Source organism: Stylophora pistillata, chromosome 1, assembly GCF_964205215.1.
Source record: "Stylophora pistillata chromosome 1, jaStyPist1.2, whole genome shotgun sequence".
Lineage (NCBI taxonomy): Eukaryota > Metazoa > Cnidaria > Anthozoa > Scleractinia > Pocilloporidae > Stylophora > Stylophora pistillata.
The window spans coordinates 59,384,145-59,397,931 of record NC_142519.1 but is presented as its reverse complement, the minus strand read 5'-3'; the positions used below and the strand labels follow the sequence as shown (position 1 = coordinate 59,397,931).

The 13,787-nt window shown below is 38.4% G+C and overlaps 1 protein-coding gene across 1 annotated transcript; it reads right to left on the bottom strand.

Annotated features, from left to right (window-relative positions):
- Nucleotides 1–3,743: 3,743 nt before the first annotated feature.
- On the bottom strand, nt 3,744–11,659 carry LOC148743449 (G protein-coupled receptor GRL101-like). The gene is made up of 14 exons (XM_088726425.1): nt 11,641–11,659; nt 10,382–10,453; nt 10,147–10,218; nt 9,974–10,045; nt 8,669–9,668; nt 8,308–8,392; nt 7,920–7,988; nt 7,759–7,818; nt 7,249–7,311; nt 6,979–7,041; nt 6,709–6,771; nt 5,847–5,888; nt 5,428–5,467; nt 3,744–5,084 (listed from the first exon to the last, which is right to left on the bottom strand). Coding segments are annotated over exons 2-14 (1,731 nt in total). The 5' UTR covers nt 10,384–10,453; nt 11,641–11,659; the 3' UTR covers nt 3,744–4,984.
- Between the last annotated feature and the right edge of the window lie 2,128 nt (nt 11,660–13,787).

Here is a 13,787-nt window from a genome sequence, read left to right as displayed (position 1 = left end):
GCAAATCAGGCAAGTAAACACAAGCTCATTAAAACACTAACTAACCTGCCACACCTAACCCAACTCGTCAAAGAAGTTACAAGGCCCGTTTCAGGAAAGTGTCTAGATCATATCTGGTGAAGTTACTCGGAAAGGTTAACGTGTGTACAAACAAGAATATTAGAATGTCAGATCACCTTCCAACAATGGTGGTTCGACGCTACAAAGGTCTGACTCCACAAAGGAATAACTCGAGTAACACTGCTAAAAAATTTGTAGATGATTTGAGCAAGACCCCGTGGGACACCGCTTTTGTTTTCGAGGATACTTACGACAGCTTTTGTTTTCGAGGATACTGTCGACAGCTGGTATAAAAATTTCACTGACATCCTTGATTCTCACATCCACGTGAAAGAGAAAAGAGTGAGTAAAAATGCCCAGCCAGTTTGGTTCACTACAGAAACTAACGACGCCATGAGAAGAAGATACAAACTACTAAAGAAAGCTAGAGTTTCTGAAAGTTCTACTGACTGGGCTACCTTCAAACGTGCTAAAAATGAGGTGTGCAAATTGATAAGGAATGCCAAGGAGCAACTTTTTAAGAACCAATTTACTGAACATAAAAATAATCCTAAAAGATTGTGAAACCTCATCAGGAACCTAACGAGACAAGACGTAAACAATCATGCTCCTATACGTCAGCTGAAGGAAGAAGCTAAATTGATTACAGATCCACTTGACATTGCTGAGTGTCTAAACCTCTGGTTTGTGAAGCAGCCCCTGACACTGCTACGAAATAAACCACCAAATTCATCGTCACGCGTTCCTCTTAAACACATTAAGGACCTTACAGCAGAAAGCGTAAAAAAACCACAGTTCATCATCCCACATATCACACCGAAAAAGATCGAGGAGTTGCTAAAACTTATGCCATCCCACAAGGCGGCGGGATCTGACGGTCTCGGTCCCCTGGAATTTCATTACCACTAAGTCGGTTTATTAACCACTGCATTGATACAGGCAATTTCCCGTCTGCATGGAAAATTGCCAAAGTCACGCCTATTTACAAGGGGCAAGGAAGTAAAGCCGACAAGAACAATTATCGTCCAATCTCAGCACTCACTTTACTATCAAAAATTTTTGACAAAACATATCCACCAAGCCCTGTACAACTACATGAGAAACAACAACTTGTTGTACACCTTGCAGTCAGGTTTCCGAAGATCCTACTCTACGGAGACAGCTCTCATTCGGCTGACGGATCAGTTGTTATCTTACATGGATAAAGACCAAGTCAGTGGGCTTGTATTTGTGGATTACAAGGAGGCCTTCGACTTAATTGACCATGACTTAATTGATCCCGTCTCCTGGATCTTGTAATTAGTTAGCTTGGTTAGCCAGGGGACGTTAAAGAACCCACTCACGAGACTACTGTGATGTGGTCTGGCCTGTTTACTAGGAATCGGGGGGGAGGGGGCATCTTCAAATGAGTTTCCTTCGATTGTTTGTAAACTGCTGATGCAGTCCGGCCAAAGTCCCCCGAAAAGTGTTGTGATGCGCATTTCATCATATCCACATGTTAATTTGCGCAATATAAATATTAAATTATTATTTTTATTCTTATTATTATTATGACATACTTCTGTCCAAGCTCGAAGCATACGGTATAACATCTAGGGAATTGATGCTCTTAACGAACTACTTAAAGGGTAGAAGGAACTCAGTTGTCATTGATGGAGTGCATTCAGAATACAGGCTGATCACACACGGTGTTTCGCAAGGCACTGCTATTTATCATCTTTGTAAATGATCTCCCAAACTCAGTCTCTAAGTCAACAGTAGACATGTACGCAGACGACACTACTTTAAGTACTTCCGCTGTAGTCACCGATCCACCTGCAACTCAGCATCGGTTCCAAAAAGGCATAAACAAGATTGCCGACTGGTCATCTGAAAACATGATGGTACTTAATGCCTCTAAAACAGAAATTCTTCTAGTAACTGGCAAACGACTAAAAAAGAAAGCTCCAGACACGAATCTTAAATTATCATGCAACGGTTGCGAGATTGAGCAAATAACTTCACAGAAATTACTGGAGTAAAATTAGGCAATCACTTGAGTTTTACTGAACACATAGATGACATTTGTAAGAAAGTGTCACAACGTATTGTGGTGCTGAAGAAGATTAAGCGTAACCTGCCTCTAGCTGAGCGTAAGCTTTTGATCAACGCCTTGATCAAGCCAATAATGTTGTAGGGCTCATGTGCATGGTGCACTGCGTCAGAAGAGAACGTTAACCGCGTATCCAGGCTGCAGAAGCGAGCAGCTCCAGTAATCTTGGATGCTGATATCGGTGACCTTGAAAGAAGCGAGACGCTTTTTAGACGACTCGATTGGCCGCCACTTAAGGAAGAATTAAACCTTAAAAGGACCAGTCTAATATTTAGGCTCATCAAAGATGAAAATAATTGTCCGAGCTATATAACAGAGCTTTTAACGAGAAACTCAGACCGACACACCAGAACCAGTCGCTATGGAAAATGTAACTTAGTGTGCCCCTCCTATAATAGAAAAACGGAAGGGAAGCCAACTTTTCAGGCCAGCGGAGCAAAACTATGGAACAGCATCCCTTTAGACATTCACAAGAAAGACTCCATTGGCTCTTTTAAATCTTCTGTTCGCAAACATTTCTTATCCAAGAACTCTTAGCTTAGTTTTAGTTGTGCATACCCAGATTTAGATTTTTTTTTTATTATCTTATAAGCGTAAATACTTTTTGATTTTTAACTTAGGGTAGGGGGCCACTGGTTCGTCAGTTTTTAACTGTTATGTGTTACCCTCTGTAAATAAAGTTGTTACTTACTTAGTACGTACTTGCTATGGCGTATGTATATTTCCCACGTTACAAATTGCTCTCAAACACCTTGTTATTTTGTCTTGCTTTGTGTAGCCTTTATTACTGGAATTTTACTTGGGCCAATAAACTTTAGATTCCACATTATGCATTTGATGAACTCGGTTAACTTAAGAAATATTGGGCGCTTATGAAAACAGGAATTTTATTTGCTACATTTTTAACACCAGTTACGCTACTTGGCATTATATTTGTATGTTCGGTATGAACAGGTTGTAGTAAAGAGGAAAACAACACGACTCGTCACATTCGTGTGGTTAATAAGTAGCGTGATGTATTAGCAAAGGAGAACAGTCCCTCGTCATGAACCGAATGGTTAAAACGAAGTAGACGAAAACTTCAGTCGATTTTACTCCACATTTGATTGCAATCGAAATCCATCTTAATTCAAAAACTACATTTGACATGAATATTCAAACATCTATGCTAACGCACAAAAAAAAATGCGATTTTCGTGGAAACAGTTGTTAAAGAATCGATGCCCCACGGATCAGATACAGATATGACAGAACAATTTAACAAGGCTTAGAAATCTGTTGTAAACGCCTCGCTTATCTCACTCCTTCATCTTAGCTTCTTTGTTATCTTCTTATTCTCGTTCACGCTTGTCATTTCTGCATAGCGTTTTTGAACTGAGCCGAGTTTGGATGTTGATAAACACCTCAGGCGCGCCACCACTTGGTGGAACTAGAAGCAGTAACTATTATGAGCCATAACAAATAATTATGAACTTTCCTCGTGATCCTCATTTATTACGTTATGGAGTAGGGAGAAGCGTGTCATATCGCTTAATTATGTCAATAAAAGGTGAGCACATGGAAAACGATACAGAAAAAGAATATCCTGGCATTTCTCTTATTCTCTTTTATTCTAGAAGCAGTTTCTTACATTTTCATGAATATGTAAGCTCCAAAATTTTCATGCTGTTTTGGTTGCAGGAGTTGAGGTGAGATACTTGCTTTATCTCTAAATATCTCAGAATTTTAATACAACATGAATACAGTTACAACATTAATATAATAATCATTTAATTACTAACGACGTTACCTCTTAATAATCACCCCCCGTAAAATATACTCAATGGTGCTATATATTAACATGATCCTTTAACCAGGAGCCATTTCATCAATATGTTAAAAGTTTATTAATTAAAATTTTCCACATTTCATGCCAGCGCACTGTTTAATTTTTTGTCTAAACGAGGATGAAATGTTAGATAATTCATAGGCCAGAAAGCGTGCATTTTCTGAACTCTGCAGCAAATATATTTAAATACCTGTTCTTGTTCTTAATATATCTATGTACATCAGGGCGAACGAGCAAACACGTGATCAAAAATGGCAAAAAAACACCCTTGTAGTCCTCGATGTGCCATCCTGTCGTTTCGAGCCAATTAATGCCATTAGTTTCAACCGCGCCCCTCTTTTGTTTGTACAAACTATGATGATGTAAATCACAATGAGGCACTGATAATGCTAAGAGGCAATGACGAAAATTGCAATCATGAATATGAAATACCTAAAAGGGTGCCTGAAAGGGTGACTAAAAGGGTGCCTGAAAGGGTGCCTGAAAGGGTGCCTGAAAGGGTGCCTGAAAGGGTGCCTGAAAGAGTGCCCGAAAATCTCCCAAAGATGATGTCAATAGAAATGGCGGATGTCCCAAGACATGCGCGATTTGCATCATGGGGGAATAAAATCCTCAAGAAATGATCTGATCAATTATTTGTTTAACGTAGATAAGTGATAGTGTGTAACTATAACTGATTAAACCATCACTGAACCAAAGAAAAAAAATTTTTTTCGGGAAGGTTTTTAAGATAGCCAAAGGCTGAATGAGATTTGACTTGACTTAAAATAACCAACGCACACTGAGGGGTTTAATAGAACTGACTAAATGATTCTTTTTAAACTCCTAAACTGAGGCACAAAATTAACGCAAATATTTTCTTCTTAGGTACAAGAATCTTCTACAATGAATACGCTTAGTTAAAATGGTCCCACAGCTGTATCTCATCGTTGATCCCAATGACCAATTCTTTTTAGAAAATTGTTCAAAATTTCTTTTGCAACAATTTCCTCGAATTACACCAACTACAGTGCTGTCTCGTTTTCGAAATCTTGCTCTCCATGGATAACTTTGCAAGCCGAGTACGACTTTCGACGCTTTGAAGATCTTGATTGTCCCCATGTTCTGTTAAAAAGAAAGAAGTCTTTTGGGGGATCTTTTTCTGACAACAGCCCTATTCTGTCGTTTGGTCAGTCAGACAGTCAATCAGTCCGTCGGTTGGTCACATAAGTAGTCAGTCAGTAATTCCATGTTAAAAAGTCAATGGTCATTTAGGCGACTGGTCAGCGATTTGTCTGTCAGTCGGTCAATTAGTCAGTCAGTTACAATGACAGTCACTCTTTAAAAAAAAAAAAACAGTCAACCTTTAAGCAGTCAGGTTCTCAGTCACTATGTCCATCAACTATGTAATAGTAACTGCGTGTCATCAGCGTAAGATAAAACTGGGCGTATCTCTCTGCTCACTCACCTCTTTTCGGTTGAAAACCTTAAACTTTTGCTCCGTTTACCTACAATTAAATGGACACGGTAGGTAAAATAAAAAAATTCAAGAGATGTTTTACTTGATGCGTTGCTGCTTGCTGCTCAGTAAACAACATTCCAACATCATTCTCCTAAACGAAGGCGTGCAACAGGATTATGTTGAAGATAAACATTGATTTCTTTTACTGAATATTAATTAGAATTCTGCCATATCATGTTATGTTAATGAAAAAATTGTTTTTCGATATCCTCTCACAGAAAGACATAACTACTCTGAGAACTCCACTCTCCATATGATTCTGATATTTGATACGAAGTTTGATGATAGACTATATCCACTCCTGGTCATAGAAATTTTAAATTTGTGATAAAGGTCTTTGTAAGCTCTTTGTAAAGTTAACCTACCTCGAGTAAGGGACACAGAATCAAGCTCTTGATCCCCTTGCTCTGCGTTGGTAAAAAGAAAACGAAAAAATAAGCAAATATACTATGGGTATTTAAATTGTGCTCCCTCTAAAGGGGTCTTCACGACTTTTCAACCGAAAAAAGTCGACTTGTGTGTACTCATGCGTGTATTTCTCTTGCATATCTTGTTTCTCGACACACTCAAGTAGGGATATAGACCTCTTGTTTGCACTGGCTTGTTCCGCAAAAAATGGTAACCCCGCGAAGACTTACGGCAGGTTCAAAGTCACATACATGTCACGTGCTCCATCATAAACGGTTCCAAGAGGAAAGTCAGAGGAACAATCATAACGTTGGCAGGATATGTCGATTTCACTAATCAAAATTCATTCTCATCTCTGAGCGGAAAGGGAAGTCAGTTAACGTGGACCATCGTGATTTACTGAAGAATTTTCCTTTTTCCGAAGTTACTTGAATCGAAAAATTAATCCCCTTGCTTTTTTTCAAGATATCAATTCAACCTACGAGCAACAAAGGCTCTCCTATAAGAGCATTGAGGTTTTGATTTTATAAGTTGAATTTCAACTTTCTCCACCCCAAACTTTACTCATTAGCGCCGAAGATTTCATGTTTACGTTCTGTATTAGTAAGCGAACAATTTAAGTAAGGTAAATCTCTGAAGAAACTGTGGTGTTGCGTCGGTGAGGGTATTAAAAGATGATTTGGTTTCACCACCTCAGTTGATAAATAAAGGTAAATTGCCCACCGCAGGGAGTTTCTAAACTTTTCAAACTCTTCACGGTGGCCAATTTATATTATCGACCCAGTTGAAAAAACCATATTAGAAGGTGAGACGAATTACCTTGATTTGGCTGAGCTGATCCGATAGCACCTGGTTTGATTCTTTCGGCCTCGTCGAGTTCTCCTTGAAACCAATAGGTAAATTATACCATGCATTAAAATAGTTGTTGACTAATTAACAATATTGTACGCTACTCTTCACAACGTTTTGAAAACACTGAATCTGAGTATTTGTGATTATTTCAACTAGACTTTTACAAACTTATTACGGTGGACAATTAACATTATCGACCCAGTTGATAAACCCATATTATAAGGTAAGACGACTTACCTTCATTTGGTTGAGCTGATCCGATAGGTGCTGGTTCGATTCTTTCGGCTTCATCGTGTTCTCCTTGAAACCAATAGGTATTTTATACCATGCATTAAAATAGTTGTTGACTAATTAACAATATTGTACGCTACTCTTCACAACGTTTTGAAAACACTGAATCTGAGTATTTGTGATTATTTTAACTAGACTTTTACAAACTCATTACGGTGGACAATTAACATTATCGACTCAGTTGATAAACCCATATTATAAGGTAAGACGACTTACCTTCATTTGGTTGAGCTGATCCGATAGGTGCTGGTTCGATTCTTTCGGCCTCGTCGAGTTCTCCTTGAAACCAATAGGTAAATTATACCATTACATTAAAATAGTTGTCGACTAATTAACAATATTGTTCGTTATTCTTCAAGACGTTTTGAAAACAGTGTATATGAGTATATGCGGTTATTTCAAAATAAAAAAACTTCTCTTAAACAAGCTAGACTACTTTCTTCCCTGATAATGACCGTGAGCTTAGTATCACACACCTAATCGTCTAAAAAGCTTTTAAATCGATCGAATTTTGTATCACATGACAGATCTAAAATTTAGAAGTAATAAAATGAACGAAAAAATGTTGGACGATTGTAACGACAATAAAGACCTACGTCTAGGGGGAATAAAATTATCCAACCTTCCCAGGTAGAGAACACAATAAACATCGTCAGCGCAAAGGAAACTTCAATACGACACTGTTCTTCCAGTTAAGATGGCTTTGGTTAGGAAACGTCAGCCTACCCTGTTGTGGGAGATGCGCGCTCATATGTGCCAGTTCGATTGCTTCCGCACCCTCAACTTCTGCTTGAAAAATTAATCGAGTATGTTTTAGTCACAGAATTCTGCTGTACCCTCGCTTAAAGTTTCCAAGAATTGTTAGCTGGCACAAGAAAGGTTTTTACCTCCCTGGCCGCCGTGTTGATCATTTTCATCCATTCCCTGCTGGTTCACTTGTTCTCCCTGTCCTTCGCCTTTTAAGGAAAACAACGAGAAAAGGCTGGTGAACGAACCCGGAAAGAAGTATCTGATAGAGCGAACGAAAGTAGTAACGAACGAACGCAGAGACCAACAAGGAAAAGCATGATTAAGTGAATTCCCAAATGCATGAATACATAAATGAATGAATAAATGATTGAATGAATGAATGCATTTGAAAAAAAATCAGTCAATCAATCAAAAACTATACTTGCAGAAATCTTTTAATAGTTAACCCAATTGCTTGGTTTATACCTTATTACTAAGTGTTAGCTGTAGTTTTATTTCTTCAAATCTATGATCATAACATCGCACCTTCCTGATTTCGACCACAGCAAAAGAAACCGTTCTTCAAGTAGTTCCAGAATTTTTCCAATTTGTTCCCCAGAATGCCTCGGACCTGAGTAGGGAATAAACAAAAAAAATCTAAATTTGTTCCTTGCTTTGAACTGGTCTCACATAATAAAATGAAACAAGTGACTCTGCTTTTCAATGATTTTAAAAAGTGTCAGGGTCATTTTCGGGTCATCAAAGCAGCTGTGGGCATTCTTATCATAGTTCTCCCTGTCGGCTTCAACTCATTACCATTCCTATGATTAGACTACCTACTTTTTGTAGCTCTAGTCGACGGAGTCTCTTTTGTTGATTGTAGTTGATTTATAGGCGTCTATCATACCTGTTCTGTTGACAAGGTGTACAGGATGGGATTCAAGGCAGAGTTGATCGGAAGGGCAAATACAGCAATCCAGACGGCGAGGTCACCTGGCGCTTTGAAAGACCTCTCGATGATGGTCCTCATGCCAAACACTATCACCGGCATCCAGCAGACACAATCACTAAGAATGATGAAAAACACCCGCCTTGCAAGAGCCGTTTCCCTCCTAAAGTTTACTCTTCTGGCCTGGATCTCTCTTGCGGTACCCTGGCGGGCTAATCGCCGGCTCGACAAGTAAGACTTGAGGAGTATCGTGACATAAGCAACCATGATGAACAAGAAAAAAGCAAAATTCAAAGCGACAAAGATAGCGACAGAATACTCCCAACCTGCTGGCTTATCAGAGGTAAGCTGCAAGGGCAAACAAACCACACTTCTACCATAGTAACTATGGTACCTGAATGGGTCTTCAAAATACCCGATACCAAACATAGGAAAAAAGGCAATAAGGAAACCAATTGCCCATATGGAGATACACAGGATATGTGTTGCCTTTGGTTTCAGAGAAGCACCCTGGTAAGGGAACACAATATTTTTGAGGCGATCAGCAGAAATCAGTGTCATCATCATGACTGACACCTCACTTGACAACAAGGAGATCGCTCCAATAATTTGACAAGACAAGCCAGACCTCCACTGAAAGTCATGCAAGTAATATTCTCCTCTCCACAGCAGATCTTTGGTGCCGACAGTGATCAGGTAGGTGCCCATCACACCATCGGACACCGCCAAATGTAGCAACATGATGGACTGTACCACATTCTTCTCTTTGAAAATCACTCGCCAGGTTATGACAAACACTGCACCAGCCAGAGAAAACATTCCAATCACCCAGATACTTATCCTTGGGGCAGAATTCTTAAACATACTCTCGCAGTTAGCAAAGTCGTCGTTGTAAATGAAAGCACAGTCAGCGTCCTCCTTGTGCACATGACAGCACATCAGATTTGTGTCGAAACTCCTGCAATCGTAAAATAGGAATTAACCAGTCTTCTAAGAAATTTTTACTCTATATATGGATGATTAAAATCGCATAAAACTTGTCCACAGGACCCAAGTCTTAAGAATGCGCTAAAAAAGGGCGTCGTTGTATATGAAAGCAGGGTCAGCGTCGTCCTTGTGCATATTGCAACGCAACAGATTTGTGTCGAAACTCCTGTAAGTGTAATTATTTCAACTAAATAGATAAATAAAACTGCAAACAACTTGTCAACAAGCCTTGTTAAAAACTTTAAATTTTAAAATAAAACAATATAAAAAACTTACACTCGCAGTATATCATTTAACACTTTGAAAAATCCATAAGGAATCTCCCTCATCTGGTTGGAATGCATATATCTGGAAATTAGATGGGGAAGAATTCATTAAATAGGATGGAAGTCTACAGTCTTGAAGCACCTGTTATATATTGATTGTCATTTTATTAAGTTAACACTCACAGAATTTTCAACTGTTTAATTTCTTTGAAGTTGTCAACGGAAACTTTAGTCAATTTATTATCAAAGATTTCCCTGACAGAAGTAAAGACAAAAAAATCAATCAGCGCAACAGCAATGATACCATTTTTCAGTCAGCACTGATGCGTGGATTTAAAACCAAAAATTGCGATTGTTAGAAGATGCTAAGATACCACTTCGATGAAATTAATCACCATATGATTCATTGCCTACTTACATTATCAAAAGCCGGCTCAGATCTTTGAAAATTCCTGTTGGTAAATATTCGAGTCTGTTTCCTGATAAATAGCTGATGAAAAAAGGAAAAATGTTTTTACTGTTTTCATAACAGAGAAAGTAACTTACAACAATTTTCAATGTAATCACATTGGTTTTTTTAAGTTTTTGGTCATTTCTAGTGAAGCGTCATCGTCATCATTGCCAGAAATTTGGGACAATATGGCGGAGGCGGTTCTCGTGTTACAAGCAAAATGTATAAGAAAATGTATGGGAAAAGATTGTTTTTTCAAAATAGCTGTCTAAGAATGGGATATTCTTTCACTGCGTAGTTGGAAATGCAGCCTGCATCGGTTAAAGCGTTCATCGCTACGAAAAAGAAATACTTAAATTCAAGCCTACCTTTTCCCAAGGTATAAGAGTAAACCCATAATTCTGACTCCATTTTCCTATATGAACTCTTAAAATCTGCTTCGACTAGGTGTTACAATTCTTTTGTCGTGGGAACAACCTTGTGAAGATTCGCAACTGCGTAGTTCGATATGCATTCTGCGGACGTTTTCTCAACTAAATCGTTTGTAAACAGTCGAATATGTTGGCCCACAAATCTTCCTTGAGCCAGGAGACTCAGACTCATCGTATTTTCACAGAGCTCAAAAGCCCAATACGCCAGTTTTAAATACCCCAATTTTAGGAAGGAAGAACACGAAAGATACAAGTCCCTGTAACTGCACAATTTGGCCGCCATTTTCCTTGTTTTGACGTCTCCTTTGGTTTTCTGGGATAGTATGGTACTAGGCGTGGTTTTACGGAAACAGAAAGTTACGAGTTCACTTCACTTCCACCGCCGCCGTATTGAATTGTCTGTAATACGATATACCGCTGACATTTCGTAACGGGCTCGAAATATCCCCGATTTCTGGTGATGTGGCATGAATTTTACAACTAATTTCCAAGGTATTCAAAAAATCCCTCTTATTTTTTCTAACCCGGTTAATCCCCTTCCAGGTTCTCTAGTTATCTTCACAGACCCTCCACAAGCATATTTTTCAGAAATTTTGGCGAGACATAGAGAAGTTATAACAAAGGGCGTTAAATTTCCATAATTGGAAAACGTGATCGATCCCAGCGTATGTTGCAGGCAATTGCGATGAGAAAAAAATCCGTCAGTCGGGCTGGGTCACACAAATCAGCGTAATGACATATTCAAATCCTAGAAACTAGATACCAAAACTACTTAGATATACAAGAAATACTTACAGGTCATGCAGCCTTGTCAGTCCCCAAAATTGTTTAGGATCGAGCTTCTTTAAATTGTTCTTCTCCATTTTTCTGTTAAATTGCCAATCATATTACCTGTTCATGGCAAGTTATCTTTCTTCTTTTTTTTTAATTTCAAGGTGAATGTTATATGAGTGGTAAGTATATTGAGTGCTTTTCTAGTAAGCGCCCGAAAACCAAAGCCAAATTAAAGTAATCGCAACGAATCCAGCCTGCATTAAATGTAAATAGAGTGACAAGCAAACATCTTCAAGTGCGAGAAAAAGCGACTGACCAAGACACGATTAAGAGAATGACACAAGTTTTAAGATTGATCATGAAGAGAATAAAAGCAAAACGAGAGCAATCCTTGACGATTAAATCGATCTATCTTTGACCTTGCATAGCTCGAAAATTGTCGAATTCGAAAGCAATTTTAAGAAAGTCTAACTAAACAGTCTCTGTTTCCGTTATTTAGATGCAGCATTTCTTTTTTCAAATTTGCCTTAAGTGTTCCATTTTCAAATTCATAAATCAATCACTCAATCCACTGAGAAAAAAAGTAACAATCAATCAGCAGTTACAACTGTTCGTCACTACTCACAATGTCCTGAGGTGGGTCAGGTTAACAAATATCGATGGTGGTAATTCTTCAATTTGGTTGTTCGATAAAATTCTGCAAGAATAGACCAGTTAGCAAGACGCTGAAAAATGACACTTGTCTGTGTATAGTAACTAATTTCCAAGGTATTCAAAATATCCCTCTTATTATTTCTAACCCGGCTAATCCCCTTCCAGGTTATCTAGTTATCTCCACAGACCCTCCACAAGCATATTTTTTAGAAATTTTGGCGAAACATAGAGAAGTTTTATCAAAGGGCGTTAAATTTCCATAATTAGAAAACGTGATCGATCCCAGCGTATGTTGCAAGCAATTGCGATGAGAAAAAAATCCGTCAATCGGGCTGGGTCACACACTGGGTCTGTTAAATTGCCAATCATATTACCTGTTCATGGCAGGTTATTTTTCTTCTTTTTTTTAAATTTCAAGGTGAATGTTATATGAGTGGTAAGTATATTGAGTGCTTTTCTAGTAAGCGCCCGAAAACCAAAGCCAAATTAAAGTAATCGCAACGAATCCAGCCTGCATTAAATGTAAATAGAGTGACAAGCAAACGACTTCAAGCGCGAGAAAAAGCGACTGACCGAGACACGATTAAGAGAATGACACAAGTTTTAAGATTGATCATGAGGAGAATAAAAGCAAAACGAGAGTAATCCTTGACGATCTATCTTTGACCTTGCATAGCTTGAAAATTGTCGAATTCGAAAGCAATTTTAAGAAAGTCTTACTAAACGGTCTCTGTTACCGTTATTTAGATGCAGCATTTCTTTTTTCAAATTTGCCTTAAGTGTTCCATTTTCAAATTCATAAATCAATCAATCAATCAGTCCACTAAGAAAAAAGTAACAATCAATCATTAATTAAAACGGTTCGTCACTACTCACAATGTCCTGAGGTGGGTCAGGTTAACAAATATCGATGGTGGTAATTCTTCAATTTGGTTGTTCGATAAAATTCTGCAAGAATAGACCAGTTAGCAAGACGCTGAAAAATGACACTTGTCAGTGTAGAGTAAAAACCTGCAATTTGCGTTTTACAGCGAAGAAAAAGTTAGATTGCGATAACAACTGGTAAGACCAAAGAAATTTTGCTTGGCGACTTAAAGTTGCTAAAGATTTCTTGTGACAGATTCTCCATTGTGTTATCAGACAGATCTCTGAAAAGTTTAACATGCAATTGCATTAGAACTCTTAGAAACAAAATAAAGCCAGGTGGAACTTTATTGGCATAACAAGTGAAGTAGTACGATCGATCGAAGGAAAAGGAAAACGACATCGAGCAGTGGAACCCAGGACAACCGAAAAACAGATCCAGGTAATGGTCAGGGCGGGATTCAAAACCAGGACTAGTGCTGTCGAGTCTAACACTCTCATCCTCCAGTCCCGCTTCCTTCCAAAATGTTTGTCTATTTTAATCAGTGACCAGATTATTCACTGCATACTCGTCACAGGATTGCTGCGCTGAGTTTAAATGGGACGTGGTCACTTTGTTTCTTTTCCCATGTCAGGAGGAGTAGAAAAAA